At 39.6% G+C, this 21,205-nt stretch overlaps 1 protein-coding gene across 1 annotated transcript in view; it reads left to right on the forward strand.

The window, feature by feature from the left end:
* fkbp1b (FKBP prolyl isomerase 1B) overlaps positions 1 to 21,205 on the forward strand; it is a 42,878-nt gene that overhangs the window by 9,128 nt on the left and 12,545 nt on the right. Inside the window, exon 2 of the mRNA XM_088909504.1 lies at positions 6,061 to 6,108. Coding sequence (XP_088765630.1) covers positions 6,061 to 6,108 — 48 coding nt within the window. The remainder of the gene's footprint in view (positions 1 to 6,060; positions 6,109 to 21,205) is intronic.

The raw sequence follows: 21,205 nt of genomic DNA on the forward strand, positions 1-21,205 counted from the left end.
GATGTCTACAGATCGCTGGTACTGCCCTTCTTCGATTTAGCTCCTATTTAGTTACCAGCAGCCATTTAGTACATCTTAGCTTTTTTTTTAGTTCTGAAGTCCCCACAAAGGGTTGGCACAGTGGTGCAGAGGTAAGCACTGTTGTCTTGCAGTGCTGGGTTAAGTTCCTGGGGTGCTTTCTGCATAGAGTTCATGTAGGTTTTTGCGGGATGCTCCAGATTCCTCCCCCCATCCAAAGACATACTGGAAGGTTAATTGGCTTCTGGCAAAATTGACCCTGGTTGTGATTGTGTGTCTGTGCCCTGTGATGGACTGGCATCCCGTCCAGTGTGCACCCTGCCTTGTGCCAGTTGCTTGCTGGGATAGGCTCCAGCTCCCCCATATACAAGTTTCTGGGCTAGAAGCTTAACATTTTAGTATTTACATGTAGCTTCTTGGTTAGATCATTCACTTTGGACTTACAAATTGTGATGATGACTCTTGGATTTATAGTATGTACAGGTGAGTCTGTATTATTATTTTGGCAATAAAAATGACAATGATGCCAAAAACCTGAAAGTGAGGTTATGCTAATAGGACCCCAACATTCTTTTTGCTAACTTGCTGATGTCCTTGGTTTAAACCCCATCAACAACTGTTTGATGGGTCTAAGCTAACACCACTATAGTAGTTTGAAGCATTTTAGACATGTCACAAGGGTATCTTCTGCCTTAGGGCTGACATTGCTTGGTTAAGATGCTGATTCTGAAGTATTGATCATTGCATTACAGTAGCCTAATCTTCTTGATAAAGACATCACTTACTGACCTATTATCTCTGATGCTACGTAAGATTCACTGTCTAGAATTCTGTGCCTCATGGTTTACTAAAACTATTCTGCATTGGAACATTATCTCCCAAAGCAATTAACAGTGGATCCCAGTCTCTTCTGCTCATTTTGCCATTCTGCCCCATTAAACTTACATTTAGCCAGTTCAATTTCTTAGTTAAAGCCCCTTAAAATCTTCTAATTGCTAAACAAGGCCTGAGCTGCTTTTCGGTTTACATTTGTTGAGCGTTTTGCTTCATGCATCTCTCAAACAGATTTTACGGGGGGGGGGGTTGATTGGGTCATTAATGTTGGAACTCGTTATCCAACCGCTCAACAGGTGTTCTCTTCAACAGAAAGGAAATTTGATGTCTTGCAATGGCAGCTATGCTTTTTACAAATTTGATTCAAATCCTATACCTGAAGGCTAATGAGTACATTTTTCTAAATTGTGTGAATCTAGTGAAGTTATAATGTCTTCTAATTCTTTGAAGGAAGACATATGTTTGACAAAATAAATGGGGAACATTGGTTACAAAGTGTCAAAAACCTAGTTCCAGATTATTTTGAGGATTAATAGTACAGGTCCTAATCCCAAATCTGCAGATTGAGGCCTTCTTACTTTGCTGAAGACTAGGCTCCACACAACAGGTGATATGGCCTTTTTTGTGTGCAGCTCCTTGTCTGTGAAACTCCCTGCCCGAGTTCATCATTTTGCTGTTTCTAAAAGCTCAAAGACCTTTTAGTGAATAGTCTGTCCCTCTAATGAGTAGTTTTACTCTAAGTTTCATAAAGTCAGTTTGCTGGTTCCTGCCACTCTCCATTTTATCTTTGTGTGCTCTGAAATTAAAAGGATGAATTCAGATTGTATTGCAGTGTTTCTCTTCATCTGCTCCTTAAGTTTATACTGTGTACTTCTGGATCTGCTTCTTGTAAACCTATCTTTCCTTTAAATTTGGACAAGGTGCAAACGGTCATTTTCTTAAAATGCTGGATCAGCACAGATATGTATGCTCAAATTCACCTGCTTATGTTTTTTATGGTTAAGCTTCACTCTTGTGCTGAATGTAGAGCTGTGATTCTAATGGAAATATCTCGGAAGAATGCAAAGTAATTGCAGGAGGGAGAATGCGGCCGGGTGTGGAGAAATGGCTGGGGAGTTAGGAAATATAAACAGGCCCTTTATTTTGATACAGAAGAAGCACAAAATGTCTGCTTTAGCTCTTTAGGAAAAGAGCCAGGAAAAACAGCCCTTAATTTTTGTAATGTTCATGTTCAACCAGAAAGCTGTAGATAGCTGTAGATATGACCTTTATAAATCCATTCCACAACCTTTTATATCTAACTGAACTTTCTACCTCTTTCATTTTGAAATCAATGCCATTTTATCTGTATTTGTCACATCCTCACCAGTCTTGTCATTGATGTTTGGCTTATCAAATATCAATCATGAGATTTTGTAGCAGTTTTGCACTGTAGCTGCTATCTGGGGGGGGAGAAATCTTATTTAAGAACTCAAAGAGGGTCAGATAACCTCAGGATTTCTTCCAGCCTTTTCATGAAAGAAGTAGAGGTACTGGCTTCAACAAACGCTGCCCAACCATGGTCTCATACTCCCACAGCAGTTTGAGCAAAGTGCTTCTTATTTTCGGTTTTAAATTAAATTTGTCATTGTTTCCACTTCTGCCTTTCTGGTTTGTTTCACTTTTCATTCTGAAAAATTCTGCTCGGGCATTCTGTCCATGTCTTTGAATACTTGTGCTCATGGTCCCCTCAGCCTTCTCCCTCTGGGATTAAAAATGTTCAGCTGCTTTAGTGCAGAACATTACCTTAACCTCCAGAATATGTCTGATTGCTGCTCTGGATAATTTCCTGCAAAGAGCCATGTCTCTCCTTTAATGTAGCAACCATAATTTTACACTATTCTTAAGGCCTTACTACTTTAATTTGGACATAAGATCCCTAGTGTTGAATAGTTAAAATCATAGCCTTTTTAATTACTTCCCACCTTGTCCAGAAGATGTCTTTTCTATAAATTGCCTATTTCCTAATCATATTAAGATATTCTGTGACTACCTGCATGCAGTACACAAGTTCAGAGTATATTAAATATGTGCCAAGTGTTGCCCACTTTGAATTTGAAGTCTTTTTTTTAAATTCCTTTTGCTTCTACACTGTTTGATAATCCTCCTAAATTCGTATTCTATGCAGACGCTTATTATTATTTACTATTTTGCTAACTATACTTGAATCTAGATTATTTAAACTTAAGAGCAGCAGTGTTCCTAGTAAAAGATCCCCATGATGCTTCACTAATTTGAGTCTGCACCAATTATCTGTACCCTCAGTTTTCTGTCTAACCATTTCTCAGTCCAGACATTCTAGTTTCTCTGAATGCCTACTGCAATTTGAGAATTCCTCATAAATAATTTTTATTAAAAGCCTTCAGAAAATCTAAATATCATATCATGCCCTCTGTGTATCCATTTGTTGCTAGTCCAAATGTTGGCAAACCTAGGAAGCAGCCATCTTTTTCTACATTCATGCTATTTCTTCCTTGCAGGTGATCCTTTAGATTAGTTCTTATTCTCCATTACCTTACATTTAAAAGTCCGACTTACTGGTCTTATTTTAACCTGTTTTTGAAATGCATTGTTCCTCTTTCTTATAACCAAGTTTTGCTAAAGTGCTACACCTCCCCCTCTCCTGTCTTTCCTATGTCTTGCAACTCAAGTGTATCTGCTAGTGCCATATTTCTTTCCAACGTTGTTGGTTAAATCACAGAATCCTGGCTCAGTACTGTCATAATGGCCATCTAGTGTGGTAGCTTCCATCACATCTGAATTGTTTCCGATATTCCTTTTAGGTATTAACACTCAATTACCTGGTCACTTGGCTCTCCCTTGGTTTTTATTCCCCTTGAAACCTTATTTTCAATTATCCTCTCCCCCATCCAGTCTAGTTTACATTTTCCTTGATTTCTTTGTTGATTTTTGTGCCAAAACTACTGGTGCCCATCTTGCTTTGAGATCCACTATGTCTGTACAGAAAACCTTTGCCATGGAAAATATTCCAGAGGCCCTGAAAGCTGGAGCCCTCTTCTGCAAACCACTTCCTCGTTCATGTGTTGTATTGTGTTGACAGACGAGCTTTTGTAATTGTTCACGGTTGCCTGGTGCGGGTGGGATTCCTTAGAAAATGACTTATTTAGTCCCTTTCTTCAGATTCTTTGTTGTTTTTGAATTTACTTTGGATGGAAAGTGTGCTGTTTAAACAACATTTGTGTCCACATGGTTAACACCTGGGTCTTCACTGTATAGATGTCGGTCACCTTTGTTTTCATCTCGGTCTGGAAAATGGAGTCTCCAACACCCACCACTTTTGTTTGGCATTCTTAGCCATGGAGGTGTCTTGGAGTGGCGCAGATGTGTTCAGTGATGATATGCTGAGCGTTATTGTTTGAATCGGTGAGTACAATTTCTTTTCGCCACCTGGGATCATCTTCTTTCTTCGTTCCTCTGAGAATTTAGGTTTTATACCTCTCTAAACGCTTGTTTTTTCGGGTCATCGATCTCTTCAAGTGCCTTTATTTCATTCTCCAGGATATTAACATTCCCCTTTTCTTTCAGTATCTGGATTTTGTGGCAGTTACCACACATGTATGCATTCGTTTGGGCGTTTGCTTTGCAAAGCAGTGTTGCACCAATAGAAACTTACAGCACCAAAATGGTTATTTGGATGCGCTAGACCAGTTTAGTGTGGGTCTGAGTTTAAAAACCTGAAATATGATTTTGTCTTAATTTTCATCCTGTTCCTCATGGAAATCTGTAACGGCAGCGGTAAGACAAGCCTGTGCCACTTAGTGTGTATAACACTGCTGTGGTTTTCTTCTCTTGGTTTTGATGTTCAGCACAAAGCTGCGTTTTGTATTGAACTGTTAGAACCAGTTTTCACAAAGTTCCCTCCAGACAAGTTCTGTTTTACTGGGAATCCATTGGGGGTTTTCCTTTTTTCTTTTTTTTAATCAGTCATCCGAATGCGTCATTTTTTATAAGGTTTGCAAAAAGCTGACGACAAAAGTGAAGGATCTGAGGCAGGAGTACACCCCGGTTTAGGTGCCAACCCCTTTACAGGGTGTGAACACAGCAAGGGTTAATATACACAAAACACTTAACACGGCCAGCATATCTTTGGGAGGTGGAAGGAAACAGAAACGGCAATAGCAGCTAGCTAATATAAAAAAAAATCTCCATCGCCTACAGTCCTGTCTTGATTTGAAAGATCATTGTAATCTTTATAGCAGCCAAGTTTTGAATCTGCCTTGTGGTCATGCTTTCTCAAAAATAATTTGCTTATTTCCAGGTTTTATTATAATGCTTGGTGGAAAGCACAAAATGTAAGTGGCAAACCTGAGGAAAATTCCTTCAGATTTCACATGAGACTTGATGTCTTCAAAAGACTATGCAGAATGCTTCTTATTCCTTCATTATTGTGTACAGTCTGCAAACTCCACTGCAGATGAGTTGGAAGTAGTCAAGACATGAGGATATTTGTTTCATATCTGAAACATATACTTGATCTCTTGGAATTGTTTTTAATTCCACCCTAAGCTTCATATAAGTATTGTTGGATGTACAGTAGCAATCCTGCATGCCTAATTAAAGGAATGTGCCAGTGAAGTAAAATAACATTATTATAGGTTCTTTGCATGGTTTTCATTTTGTTTCAAATTGACTTTGACAGCTTTGTGACCTATTAAGTGCCTTATTAAGGCCATTTCAGTAGTGCTGTTTGCAGAGCTTCATGCAGTATGTAATAAAATGTGACCACGAAGGTACAGTTGAAATTTTACTTTGAATCCTGAATCACTCTGGGCTCTTCTCTGCAAGTTCCCTAGCATTCAGGTTCTATTAGGTTTAAAAACATGGCCTTATACCTAACATACTTTAGATACTTAGAAAAACACTGTGGAGTTTTAATGAGTACCTAAAAAAGGGGCCCATATATATATTTTTTTTTTATATGGAGGAAATGGTAAGATTGGTCTGCCAGGTATTTCAAAGTATCTTTAATTCCTATGGATAAAATTAACATCTGTGGGCTTCCATATACTTGTTTTAATTGAGATACTCTAGTATTTCCCACAGATCTTGTGCTTAGCTATATTAACTTGGGTTGTAACATACAAGATCACTGTTGTGATTTGCTTTTTCTTTGCCCAAATTATTCATTATTCGTTTTGTGTTCCACAGGAAGAACATTTCCGAAGAAAGGCCAGACATGCGTTGTTCATTATACAGGTAAAGTATGAAGAAAACTTGGAATCTGTCACAAGCAGAAGATCCATCACAAACTGTTGGTGTTTGTTGTACCATTTGTAATTAGTATTCCTCATTTCTTTCAGAGAAATTTGAATTCTAGATTTTAATGCTTGGATCTGTTGGATTATGGTACTATTTTAACAGTTCTGGCACAAGCATGTTCTTCCTGTTTTTGTTCAGTTGGCTCCTAGTCGTCACTCAGAACTGAATTTTCTTAGCACTGCTTTGCAAAGGAAGTTGAGATAGGGGTTACAGGCGATAACCTGAGCTGCAGAGCAAGTGGTATTTTTGGGGCATGTCGAAAAGTGATGCATCAGCTTAATGCAATATGTATCTTTGTGGGCTCAGGACTTGAGTTGAAGATCTAGTTGTATTCCACTGTGCAAGGCTGATGTAACTGATCTTTAAATTCTCACATCCTAGAAGAACAAGCACTCCCACTTTCAAGTAGCCTTGCTTGTGTAAATCATCTATAGGGCTCTGGTAGTCATTTTAATCCTTTTTTCCCTCCTCAAAGCTGTTAAAATTTCAGGGATGCATGTTTTTTGATCAGCTGGATTTATTTTTAATGTTTGTTTTTACGCAGTGTATTGGGAAAGGTCTTATTATAAAGGCAGGGTATTCAGACCTTTGCACAGTTTTCACATTCTACCCTTTTAAAGCAGGCCAGACATGATACTTTGAAGTAGTACGTATGTTCAGTTGGTACACACCGCAATCATTCAAAAACAAAGATGTAAATATAGGAGAAGAAAATGGAAAAGTCATAAGTATTTAAATCTCTTGCAGTGGCAAGCCCACATTTAGGGGCACAAAATGTTAATAAGCAACATTTGTTGCGTGGTCTCTGTCTGTATGCAGTAAGTGGTTTGCATGATATCGGAACAAATGCATGTGACTACAGTCGCACTGCAAATACAGTCAGGTAGTGAATTTTAAACAAAGGTCCAACCATGAAGACCAAGGAGCTTTCAAAAAGGTTTGGGGATAAAGTTGTATAAAGGCAGAAATCTGGAGAAGGGTATAAATAAATTTCAGAGACTCGCTTGAGTATGGTGAAGTTGAAGGGACCAACTTGCCAAGTAAACTGGCTAAGGATGCCAATGGTGACTTAGATCTCAGTGCCTGAGATGGGGGGGGGGGGGGGTTATGGTTCCTGCCCAAAGAGGGCTTGAATGGAACTGAAACGCCTCAAATCCTGTATGGAGTTTGCAACAAAGCACCTAAATGATACTGCAAGCAAGTGGCCAAAGGTTGTGTGGAATGGTTTGGTCTAAATCCAAAGCATAACATCTACTACAAACCCACCATAGTGCATCACTCAATCAACATGGTGGTAGCAGCATGATGTTAGAGTTGCAGAATCTGTGAAGCTTATCAAGATTGATGGAACAGATGGAGAAAAGTAGCAAAGAGGAAAACGAGTCACCTTTCAGCAAGACAATCTTCCAAAGTGCAAGGCCAAAGCCACATGGGAGTATCTTAAGATTTAAGAAAGTGAATGTCTTTGAGTAGTGTAGTCAACGTCCCGACTTCAATCCTATTGAGAATCTGTGGAGCGATTTGGAAATGGCTATCTATACTGTAAGTGATCCCCAAGTGATTTAGCAGATTTACTAAAGCTAAAGAGTGAAGGAACAGGAACTGCATCACGCCACAAAAATACTCCTGGCTATAATTGCTGGCAAAGACACTTGCACCAAATATTGAGTTTGTGGGTCTGGATACTTACACAACTAGTGAGTGTATATGTCGGCGAAAACATCTTAACCAGAATGCTGAAACCGAAGACTAAGGTTTTGAATAAATTGATTAAAAAGTGGATGCATTGTCTTGTAATGTCCCAAAAGATTATTTTTTTATTGTTCATTCTGTCCAACGGGTTGACATTGAACCCTTTTAGTTTTCTATATTAAAGATTAAAAATGTTTGATTCATTTGGTCTGTATGATATTCCCTCAAGACTTGGAATGTATCTGGTTATTCTTCTGTAGACAGTACTGATGTACATCTTTTTTTATGGTAATGTGGTTCCCAAAATTGTACACTACTCAGAATATGGTTGTGATTTAAATTCCATTTTTTTATATTCTTAAATTGTTTGTTTCCTCACATTGTCTAAGATATAATTGTTGCCATAAACATCTAAATACTTTGTCTTATTCATGAGCAGCCTCTTCAATCTTGGCATTTCTCATTTTGTTTATAGTTTTTGCTCCCTGCATGTCATATTCTGCACTTGTCTACCCTATATTTAAACTGATCTTCCAGGTGTTTGCCCAGTCTTGATTTTGATCTGTCCTTCTGAAATCCATTTGCTGCTTCTACAGTCTTTGGCCATCATCCAATTTGAGTATAATTAAAAGCTTAAGTAGTTTGAACCAGTATCTATCATTGATATAAACACAGAGCAGCAATGATACTAGAATATATTTCACTGTGACACTACGCTAATTGCATAACCTAAGTTTCTGTTCTCTTTCCTATTAATTGGTTCTTAATCCAAACACAGTTGTCCAAATTTATACTGACTGTAATTTGAGACTCTTTTCAGAACCCCGTCAGCTCAAACCTGTTTTAGCTTTAATTAAACAATTGAATCAGTTATTTTTAATGGATCTTTATTTGTTTTGGAATATATAACCATTGTAAAATGTCATGTATTTTTCTTTACAAATTAAAAATGATGCTGTGTTTTGACAGAAAAAAATTTGTTTGTTCAGAAGTTCAATTCCAGACAATATTTTTTTTGTACTTATAAGAATGTTTCAGAATTTACATGTAGGTGTTGGTTACAAATAATTCTTCATGAAGCGAGGAAAGAAGTTTCCATGTATCTAAGGGAAGTGAAAGCAATATTTTTACTGGGAAAGAGCTACTCCAGAAGCCTACAGACCTTACAGCTAAAAGAAAATCCAGGTGTACTTTTACGTCCTCCGAACGTCGGAGTGCTGTATTTGAACAGCCAGACTTCTTAGGGCATTTTGTTTTGCCCCAGCTGTCTTATACAGGGACAAGTGAATGCTAGGGTGTGTATGTTTCATCCTATTTCATTTGAAATTAGAGTAGCTGATTTAAAGATTTCACAGAGGAATCCAGAAATTGCCAAACTGCATTTCTGATATTTGTTAACAAAGTTTAAAAGTGGCTATTAGCAGTGTCAGCTGCTACTTCAGGGCCTGACTCAGAGTTCCGTTACTAGGCAAACATTGTGCTGTACGTTAAGAAAAAAAATTCTGTTACTATCGATTATTAGAGAGAGGAAATTCTGTTCTAATGTGATGGAGCCTTTACCCAAGCCTTTAAAAGGCTTGTTTGTCCTTCTTGGACATGATTCCAAACAGGCTGGATATTTCTATTGTGGGGATAAACTGTATAAAGCTGCTTAGTGTCTGCGAATGTTCCTAATTGGGGACTGCTGATTATAAAATTACATTAACCAGTGATACTGGAGGATAGCTGCTGTTAAGCATAACAAGCTGAGACATAAAAAGCTAGAAATCAATTTGTTCGAATTATATTCTCTCTTAACTACTGCATCTAATTAACCACTGTCCATGTTACTATTCTGTTCCCTATTTTATTTGGCAAAAACACCAATAGTTAATCATTTTAATAGGATTCGTATGTGTAGCTGAAGTTATACAAGGTTAAAAATTAGTGGTATATGTATATAAGAAATGCTCAGAGTTTAGTCTGAAAATTGAAATAAATCCATTAGAATTATTAAATCTGAGGACGGGAGACTCCAAATTCTTTTTCTGTACAAAACTGTTTAAATAGCAGAAACCAATTATCTTTCCAATAGGACAGTTTTAGAAAATGAAGTGGAGAGCCTAATTTATTTTCTCTCAGAAGTCCAATTGGATGCCATGTAGATGAATGTGGTTAAAAAATACTCTGGATGTTGAGCTCACCAGTCTGACGTAGGCTATTTCAGGAACTGACAGTGACCAGTCTTCCTCAAGCACGATGGCTGTGCTTGTCTCTTTCTTGGTTATTTGGTTACCTCTTCCCTTGATTTAATCTCTATAGGGCTTTTCAAATGCTAGGTACAGGCAAATCCTAGATTTGGGATTAATAGCGTTAGGATTAGAAGTCACACACTAAAATGTAGCGCAAACCTCTGCTATAAATATTACAGATCTCATTTAGTGTATAGTGCAGAGAGCAGTCAAGATACTGTGATTCTGGAAGATGACATTGGCTTGCTCAAGAAACTCTAGATCATAGTATAAGGTAATCTTGCAGTACGTTTTCTGTTTAGAAAAATGTTTGGAATAAATATCCCTTTGCTGCAACTGTCCTATTTCCATAGGAGTTGTGAGGATACAAACTGATCTTGATCGATGAGCCATCCACTTGTTTTGCACGGTGAAGTTGCTGCATCAGCAGCCGAGTTAAAGCATCGGATGGATGGGAGTACAGCTCTCGCTGGAAGGGCTGTAAGCTCACTGGAGTCCGGTCAGCCACCGAGGACAATATAACCTTACAAGACAGTCCAGTCCTGGTCCTGGAGGGCAAGCTTGTCTGTGGGTTTTCATGTCAACCCCTAAAGTGCAAACATAAGCTAGTTACTAGGCTTAATTGAGCCAGTTCAAAAGCTTTTCTCGGCTCTTCAGGTGCTGCTATTTTATAGAGACCTAGTAAACCTGCAGACGCTGGTCATTCAGCACCAGGATTGGCCACTCCAGATTTAAAACCCTTTAGACATTTGTAAATTTAATAGCTTTAGGATAAAGCACAGTGGTTTCTTGTACATGTTTAAAAAACAAGTTCCTAATTGAAATGGTTATTTTAGGTGATTTTCTTTCATTTGTCAGATGGCAGTCACTGTTGTTGAAATGGGTCAACTATTTTTTTTTCTACAGTGTCTGACCAAGCAGCACCAGCTGGACTGTTGGGCCATTGTTCCAACGCACTTGCATTTACTATATTAAGACCTTGGCAGCCGTGACGTTGACCTTGTTGGCCAAGACGTAGCAGACAGTCTGAGCTTTAATTCCACTCCCTTACTCCTTCCAGCCCAGTGACTGTGCAGCTGCAGTGCGTGTGCTGTCTGTAAGGTCGAAAAACAAAAGTGCTTTTGTTTCAATGCTTCCTATTTACGCAACAAATCTGGATTTTTATTGTATAGGACTTACAGGAATTGTATTCTTTTTCCACTGTGCAATGGACATTTTATTTGATGAGTTACAGATTAATTACTGCCTATAAATGTGTGTAGGAAGAAAACATTTTGTGCAATGGGTGTAGTTGAGGAATTTCATTATTTGTCCATCTCCAAAAAGGCAGTGGCTCACTTTGGAATATGCTGTCTGTTGAAACCTGAGGTAGAGCCGGTGTGGAAATACAGTATTTTCATCTTAGTGTTTTTTTTTTGTAAACACTTGAAATATAGAAATAAAGGTTTGTGAACCCCTAGTATAATTATAGGAATTCCGAATTCTTATGATATCCTTGTTTAATTGAATAACCAAAAGCATTTATATCAATGTTGTGTATGTGTGTGTGTGTTTGTGTGTATATATATATTTTAAATACAATGATTCCACAGCATCAACAGCAGGTGCATGAGTTCATTAGTCATGTGACAAGGGATTTTAGGACCTTAGAAAAAGTAGTTGATACTCATCTGTCTGGAGAGGATTACAAAACCATTTCTAAATATTTGGGGCTCCATCCATCAACTGTCAGACAGTCTACAAATGGAAAATATTCATGTTCGCTGTGCCTCTAGCCAGGACTGGTTGTCTTGCCAAGATCTCCTAAGAGCTACACAGAAAATTATCCAGGAATTTTCAGAGAATCCCATAGTAACATGTAAGGATCTGCAGGCCTCTCTTATTGCTGCTAATGTCCATGTACATTATTCAAGTATCGGGGAAAAGACTGAATATAAATGGTTATCCTTTCATGAAAACTGGGAAGAAGTCATTGTCCTCTAAACATTGCTGCCCCTCTCAAGTCCAGCAAAGATCACCTACACCTACATGTTCTCTGGACATAGAAGTTAAAGCTCTTGGCCACAGTGCAAAAGATTTGGCTTTTGCCTCAAACACTGAAGAACCTATCCCAACTATCAGGCGTGGTGCTGCCTCAGGACCTAGAGAGCTTGCCATCGTTGATTGAACTATTGGGATTCGTTCCAAGTGAATTCTACAGGCAATTGTGAGATTAACCAGTCAGCTCAAACACTGAGGTGAAATGGATTCATGCAGCAGATCCTAAACATACAAGAAAATCTGTATTTGAAGGAATTTTGCATTTTGAATTGGTGTAGTCAAAATTTGACCTGAAACAAACCCTCCGATGTTAACTTTGGTTATTAGGTCACATATTAAAGTTTGTATAAGCCTGGTAGTCATGCTAGCCATTAATTACAGATGGCAATAGAAAGCCACATTGAGGTGGTTGGTAGGATCTATGGTGACCAAGATGGCTAAACTTATTGATGTTTCTTTAGCAACAGTGTTTAAAGTGATGTTGGCAATCCCAGTAAAGATCTCGTTAACAAGGGACAACAGTGGGTGGAACACAATCCAGGTTGGCCGTATCAGTGCAGTATTTTGCAAGGCAAAACAGGCAAGCAACTGCAGATCAACAGATTGTACACATAAACCTGCGTGCAACCTAGTAAGTTTCTTCAACCACGGTCTTCTGAGAACTCCAGGGGTGGGTACTATAGTTGGGCTGCAGTCTACCGAATACACATCAAAACTGGTGATGCATGTTTGTGAGTCCAGTGGTGCAAGGAGCAAAGGCAGTGGAGAATTGCGATAGGGTCAGCTGAATCATTCTTCACAATTGGATGAGCGCACGTGTGGCACCAACCTGAAGAACGCGACCAGCCCTCAGTACTTGGTGAAGGGTGAAGGGTCCTGGTGGTTCTGTAATGTTGTAGAGTGCTTTTCCTGGTGTGGCTTGAGTGTATTCATTCCCTTAGAAGGCAAGGTCAAAGCTAATAGTTTCTTAATGGTACTGAATGGTCATTTTCATCCCATGCTGCAGTGTTTCCTCCCAGGAGGGATGTCCTACAGGGCGACAACGTTCCCGTCCACATGTATTCACCCACTATGCAGATAAAAGAGCTGACATTCTGTACTTTTGCCTCATGTTTATATTTTAATCTGAAATTTCAAAAGTACACGGCAAAACAGGCATTTCACTTTCCTGTCCAAATAAATACCCTTTCCACTGTATATCACCACTGTCTTGCAGTTAGTCACATTCGTATTCTCAAATACAGGTAATTTATTCGTTTACTGTAATGGACTGAGCATTATCGAATGTGTAAATGAAGTTTAGCTCTCGAGATAATGGGAAGAGCAAATCCTCGAAACCCTGATTGTCTGGCCAAACGCTTCTTGTAGAGTTTAATTTCCCCACTGAAAATGGGGTTGGGCTGGGTTTGTCACAGTGGTTGGAGCTCATCTTCAGCTGGCTGGCTCTGTTCAAGGGATGTCCGAGGATGCTGAGAGCGTGTTGCTCAGCTTGCCACAGGCCACTGTTCGTCCGGGATGTAAAACATTTAATGTTGCACACTGATTTTGAAAATCCAGTCTGCGCTGGGTGTCCAATTCGGCTCCGGATGTAAGTGAGGTGTGTGGAGGATAACTAAGTTCATCCCAGCTGTGGTGCGATTGCAGAATATGAGCCAATTATCGAGGCTGCTGACAAAAAGGTTCAACTGTATTAATTTGGTTGGAACGCGCAAAATAGTCGATTTGCGACGCGCAAGATTATTTCTGCTGCAGAGAGCATCTTGGGCAGTCAAAGTTGTTCAATATGGACTCACTCTCTCTTGGCTTGTTGTCTTGAGTCCCAGGTCAGACGCTCTTTAGTCCTGACTCAGATGGCAGTGGTTGAAGTCGCGTGGTATTACCATGGCTTGATGGAGAAGGAGTGAAGGCAAAGAAAATGAGCTGTGCAGTACCTTTTAAAACTGGGAAAGCGTGGTTGGTGACTCACACCTGAGGACATCGCAGTGTGTCTTTCTCTACCCTCTATATTATTTATTTATTAGTTGGTTATTCTCACCCAGATACACCGAGAGGAGCCATGTTGGACCGCTCGTCATTAGGGAGGTCAAGAATGGTCTCAGCTATGACATCCTGTTCAGTGTTACGGGGGTATGCTGCTTCTCGGAGAAGCCCATTTCAGCTGCTCTCCTAGTTCTTTACACTGCGGCTTGAGATGCCAGGTTAGTGTCAATACAACCGAAAATAGTGGAAATCTTTAACAACATAATTCTTACTGTAATATCCTTGCTTCTACTTTTCTTAAGTGGAGCGTTCATAAATACCATGTTATGCTAACAAGGTGTGTAAAATTTGAGCTTTTAAAAAATGAGTAATGTTAAAACATTTTTACATTTTATAATGAATTACATTATAAAATGCTGTTATAGTACTGTGGATTTATTTTTAATTTGCTCGACTTTACAATGGAAATGTGTGAAGAGGTATTTTTGCTTTTTTTTCATGCAAGATGCGTTTTAGTCAACAGACCATAAGCCTTTCTCTGCATAGTTCTCTGAAAGGTTAATTTCAGATTACACATTGCTTAATTCAGTATGAATGTGTTGTCCGTGTTTAACCAAACAGGATGGATGGGCCAAATGGCCACCTCTTGTTTGTAGCTTTTCTTATGGACAATGTAGGGTCTTTGCTATTGTTATATTGCCAAAACGGATGTATGATGTGCTTTTACTGGGCCACATTAAGAATGCTAGGAGTCTTTTTTTTATTTGGTATGAAAGAAATGGTCATGTAGGGAGTGGATATACGCATGGATGGCTGGTTTTAAAGTCGTGATGCAAAAAGGATGGTAATGCAGACTTCTTCTTAGCCTTTTCATTTTTTTTCCCTAAAAATTTGATTACAAAAGGGAAAGAATGCTCTTTGAAGTGAAAGCCAAGTATTTTGGAGTTGAACTTGCAGTGTTGTATAACTGCTTGCCTTTTTTCTATTTTGCTAAAAAAAAAAGTTGTATTCTTATGGGGTTTCTGACAGATTTCTCTTGCAAAAGAGTGTGCAAGAAATGGCAATTTCGGTCTTAAGGTCTGCCCCAGCAGACTTGCAATAAGAGTTTAACTTTATAAGCTTCGGTGTATTATATACTGAGTATCAAAAACATTGCTTACACTGGCAGCTTATTCATAATGTTGTAGGGAAAACAACACTTGTAGCAGATGTACTGACATTTTATTGAGTAGATAAATTCATTAGCTGACTTAACATTTGTCATCTGTAAGGTTGGTCAACAGGGACCATGGAGATTACTGGTTTCTGTGAAATTGCAGGCTAATAATGTGTGTGGCCACCGTGGAAGCAGTACAAGCTGCACATCTGCAATGCATGCTTTGCACAGCGTTTGTTTTATGAGATTGTCCCTTTAATCCCATAGATCCAGGAAAGGTGTGTACCTCTTCATTGGTTTCTGAAGCCATAGGTTCTACTCATTTATCCCATCTCGTCCTACTAACATTCACTGGTCTGGTGTCTAATCATCACATTTTCATCTGGAAGAAAGCTGTTACATTGGCAGAAGAGGGAGTTCATTGTCCGCTGAAATATTGTGACATTAGGGAGAAGCCTGCAAGGAAGGGACAACAATTGATGGCAAAGGACTGGTTCGGTTCAGCGTCATGCAGTCAGGTTGAAAGTTGAGCTCTTTAGCAACTAAACACTCCTGCCCAGACCATTACACCTGGAACTCCCCATTGTGTGATATGCCAGTCCACGTCTGCGCTATATTTATAATATAAATTATATAGCTGAAGTCCTTCAGAGTGTTCCACAATAAACCTAGATACTTTGCTAATGAGGACATGGTTCCACTGTTGGCTAATCCTTATGAGGTGACTTAATCTAGCCTCTAAAATCCTGATGGCACCAAGCTGCTGTTCCCTTGATAAGAAGGGCATATCGGTTTCTTTGTGTTTATTTTAATCTGACTACAGTTTCAAGTGCCTCATGACCTGTGCCCACTAATTTCTCCAACTGATTTATTGCTTGTGCACCTGTAAAATGACACTAAAGCATTATAATCAATATCCTACAGTTATATTATGTAATGCCTTGTTTCCTTTGCTGGTCAGTGGCATACTAAAACATTCAAAGGGCATAGTGTTTAGAGTGTGCTACAGACCGCTGTTCACCTCAGTCCTTATTCATGATGGGAGGGTTAAATCTTGAATGGCCCCATGGATAATAAAAAATCAGATATAGTGGGGAAACAAGCTCTCCTTTAACATATACTCACCATTGGTATACGTAATACATACCATAGAAATCAACATATAATCACATTATATCATTGTCCACAGAAGGACAATGGAAGAATATAGTACTGCAGTTTTCTGTTGTAAACTGTAGGGATTTTTATGAAAATCAACATAGTGCATGTGGCTTTATAGCTTGAGTGCAGTAATCTTCAGAAATATGTACCGTACTGTAGACTCATCACTTGAATATGCATGACGATGTATCGATGATGACAATAGGTGGTTTACTCTTTCAGATTTACGTTTATGAGGATGTTAACGCAAATACTTGCGATAGGTAGTGAAGGACTGTGAGCGACTGGAACATGGCAGAGCGAATAAAGGACTGGAAAGAGCTGTGGGAAGCTTGGAAATGGCGAGATGTTATGAGTCAGGAGTGTGAATTTTGAAATTAGCCTCGGCGGCTCCGAATCGGAGACACTTCAGGGATACTTTCAGGCCAGGCTTCGCCTGATGCTGCGGGAATTCAAGACTGCGGAAGAGCAGGAAGGGGTGAAATGAAATCGGGAGGGTGCAAGTCAGGTTACACAGATTGTTTTTTTTCCAATGCGAGTAATGCTAAAATCTTCAGGGATTTCAGCAACCGAACTAGACATGACTGCCAAACGCTTTCTCACTCAGTTTGTCAAAAATGCCTACTAGAGGGCACGCCTGCGTTGGTGGGGTGTTTTTCGGACGATCAGGTGAGAGCTACTGGGGACCTGCGTTGACTACATACAGCAACGGCAGCATTGCCATCTGCAAGACAGATCTCGTCTGACACTGGTCGAGGGGAAAGGAGTAAAAGATAAAGCAGTGTGCTGTAAGACCTTGTGTCATCTGGAAAAGGTGTTCAACTAAGGTCATAACTCTTTGGTCATTATAGGTAATGAGAGTAAGAGTATTAACTTCTGGCTACATTGCACAGTGTCCTTGCTCGTTCTAGTCTCTTAAGTTCTTCTTTAGTTCAGCTGAAGAAGGAAATTCTCGCTTCTCTACTAAACTGCTGTATTGTGATGCTGCAGGTGCTTAAGCTGCCGCATGTGGGTACTGTACATTGGTGATGGATCCAGATCCTCGCAACACAGAAAATGTCTCCTGGTTTAAATTGCAAATGCACTTTCCCACAGTTTCTACAGTTTCCTGAGCCCTCTGGTTCATATTTCACTCCTGGGTCAGAAAAGAAGTCCAGTCGGTTCAGTTGTGCCTTGAGGGTTTTGCATACTTGAATTGTCTTCTTGGTTTAACATTACAAAAATCAGTTCTTTTATCCTGTTAATGTAAGCCTGGGAATGTATGTAGTCTCTGTGCCCTAGACCGACTCTAGTGCAGCAGTATATTTTTATAATGTGGTGACCAAATTGGTCACAAATATTCTGAATGAGGTCTTGTATAACATTGTGTATACAAAAGGAGAACAGAAGGAATTTGAACATTCCTTAGTTTGTTGTACCCAAAGGGGAAGTGTCTTCCGATCTGAGAGCAGGAAGCACCAATGTGCAGAATCTGGAGCAAGCTGACTGCTTTGTTAGTCGATACACTGTAGCCTATAGGAAATGAGTCCGTTAGTGATCCTGGGACAATTATATATTGGCACCAAAACGAGCTAGATGTGCTGAATGTTCACTTCCTGTTGGCAAGAATATTGAAATGAAAGACCTGTATCCAAGTCTGATAATATAGTGTTATTAGCTTGTTGAATTGACACAGAATGACTGCAAAGCAATTGAGGTACAGTATGTGGTCCTCTTATACTTTTTGAAGTGTCATTTTTTTTTAATTTAAAGAACACCTGGGTTCAAATGCATTTAAATGCAAATGTCTTTCAGCTGTTGCTATGGTAAAATTAAAAAAACACAAGTACAAATATCATCTGCTCAGACACCCAATACCAGGCACGTATGCAAATTATTATTCCACGCACATTGTAGATACCACTAGTAAACTTCCCACTAGTTCAGATGATGCAGTTATGTAAGGGAAGTGGGTATAACTGCAAGAATAAAGTAGTTTAAATATTCATAACGTTATGCAACAGTTATCAAAATGTACTGTAATAGTTCAGTCTTTCGATGCTAGCAATTGGTATCAGCATTTAAGCAGTTGGTCAGTGCTACAGCAAATACAGTATCCTTTATTTATATTTGTTCCCCTGTTTCACAGGCTGAGACGATTACACATTTTAATTAAGATGACTGCAGTTGGCACAGGTTGGGATTTTGCAGGTTTCATCTTGATAATCAGGAGCTGAAAAAATGAACATTTGTGGTTATTTTCAATGCATTTGAAATCTAGGGTAGCTTAATGTATTTGATCTCAAAATGCAAAAACATTTTTGTGGATTGCTTTCAAAATATTAAGACTTTTATGGTTATATTAAACCATTATTTTAATCTTTGTTTTCTGTAGAAAAGGGGATCTGCTCTTAATGTGGAATCTGTTTGTGGAACAAACAGGGCAGTGTGGTACCAGACCCATGATGGGTCATTGTCCAGATTCTGGGCTGTTGGTGCCGAAGTGGCACAGTGCATTTTCAGAACGAGCTGCCTATGCACAGTTATCAGGCAGCCCTGTTTGAATTGCTTTAGTACTGACCACAGCTTGCCCTGGCAAATGAAGTAGCATCATTACAAGCAGTAGAAAATTTTCTCTAACTCAAATTCTAATTTTAAATATGGGTGGTGTGGTGACGGCCCTGGGTCCCTTTGTTCAGTTGTTGGGGTGCTATCCGTGTTGGGTTTATATGTTCTGGTGTGCATGCATGTGTATTTGTCTGTGCATGTCCTGTGATAGACTGGCGTCCCATCCAGGGAGTATCGCGCCTTGCACCTGTTGCTTGCTGGGATAGGCTTCAGCTGCCCCGGAACCCTGAATTGGATGAAGCGGTTAGAAAACAGATGGATGAATTTAAATCCTGCTCTTCTCCTAGGCGCTCTTCACACAGCAGATGCGTTGTTTCAGCTATCATTTGGCTAGAAAATTTTTTTTTCCAAAGAAAGGGTCATGCCTACTGCTTTTCATCTCCATAATAAGATTGAGCATTATTGCATGCTGTATCCACAAAACTAAATTAAAAAGGGTTGAACACCTTTTACTGTGTTGATACTGTAGAAGTATAGTATTGTAAACACGCTTGTATTTCTAGCATTGTAGAGGATTTCACCAACAATGCAGACATGAACAGAAAGCCTTGCCTGTTCAGCTCGCACCTGAAGGAGGCTTCACAGCCGAAACGTTGTTTTCTCTCTTCTCTTTTCAGCATGGAATAAACCTATGACTTGTTCCTTTGCAGCTCAAACCTAGACCATTATCGTTCTGTAGTCTTGACAGGCTTCAGTCTTTCTCGTGGTTTGTGGAGATTTGACTATTTCAGCTCACGATTCTTTGACCTTGAAGCTTCATATGCAAGGAATCGCTTGAATGTGCAGCAAGATCAAGACTGTCTAGTTCACTTGAACTGTGGTGTTGGCTAGCATGCCCATGTGGTTTTCCATCACTTTGCCAGGTACCCCATTAGACTTTCTGTAGCTGGCCTTAAGCTTCTAGTGTTTCTTTTGCAGTTGCCATTTTCTGTTGCTAATTTTAGCAAATGGAGTGTCTGCTTTGCCTAATTTTATCTGTTGGCAGCTTTGCATTGAGTATTACATAACACGCGCTACGAGACGTTTAGTGAAAGCTGCAAACAGATTTATATATGGACAGACTGCAGACAGATACTGTACATGATCATATTTCGTATAATCCCCATCTGGAGAGATTTGCTGTCGGGCCACCAGGGCTCGGAGGCAGCTACAGTAGACTGCAGTAAAAATAGCTGTGCTGTCTGCAACTTCAAGTAGGGCTCATGTCTGAGGGACACCTCACGATAAGCATTTCAGTCTGCAGCGCTGGTGAAGTTAGTATCTGGAAAAGACTCCTTTGTTGCTTAAGCTTTAGTGATTAGGCACGGCACAGGCTGTCATCTAAAGTGGTTTGTTTGAAAGCCGTCTAGTATACTGAAACATTTTAGAAGTTCATCATGAATTCTCAAACCAAAATGCAAGTACACTACTCTAACCATTCTTAGTGAGTTTTTTGAGCATGATAATAGTCGGGTTAAAGGGCGTCCTCTAGAAAATGTTAGGACTTTTTGAGATATTAGGACTTGCATGGCAAAACGTCGCAATGTGCTTGTGGGTTTGCTGGCGCAGACTTGCAGGGCCCTGCTGGTTTTAATCCCATTGCAGCAAGGCGGCAGTGTGGGGAGAGGGGATACTGTCTCGGAGCCCTGCTGGCGGGAACGTGACTGTTGCTCTGAGGATCCACTACCACTTCCTGTGTTTGTTGACCTGACCTTTTTATTTTATTATATCACTATATATAGTTGAATATTCTGGAAGACCAACTACAGCGGGGAACTGGGACTCTGTTCCTCGAGGGCTTTGTACATTCTGGGTTTTTGTAACAACCCTATTTTTATGGTCTGGTTTTTTCAATCTTTTGTGCGCAGCTGTCCTTTGCCTTTTAATTTCAGTGAGTTTTTTCAGTGTTTTTACGGTGGAATATGTGTATGTCAAGGGAAATGATTGTCTAATTGATTAATCAAATTGTAACCAGTTTCACAAACTACCATGGAGTCTTTATAGCAAGAGGTGCCATCCTTTCGTGGAGATGTTAACCAAGGAGCTGACTACTCTGTCATTAGTGTCAGTATCCCTGGTCGCCATACTGGAGGCGTGACCCCAACAGAATTTGCAGCAGCAGCTTGGATTTCCTTATAGGTTTCCCATCCGATTCTGGGATCTGCCGATCAGGTTTCAAAGCGGTAAC

The sequence above is a fragment of the Atractosteus spatula genome, chromosome 2 (genome assembly GCF_055471065.1).
Source record: "Atractosteus spatula isolate fAtrSpa1 chromosome 2, fAtrSpa1.hap1, whole genome shotgun sequence".
Classification (NCBI taxonomy): domain Eukaryota; kingdom Metazoa; phylum Chordata; class Actinopteri; order Semionotiformes; family Lepisosteidae; genus Atractosteus; species Atractosteus spatula.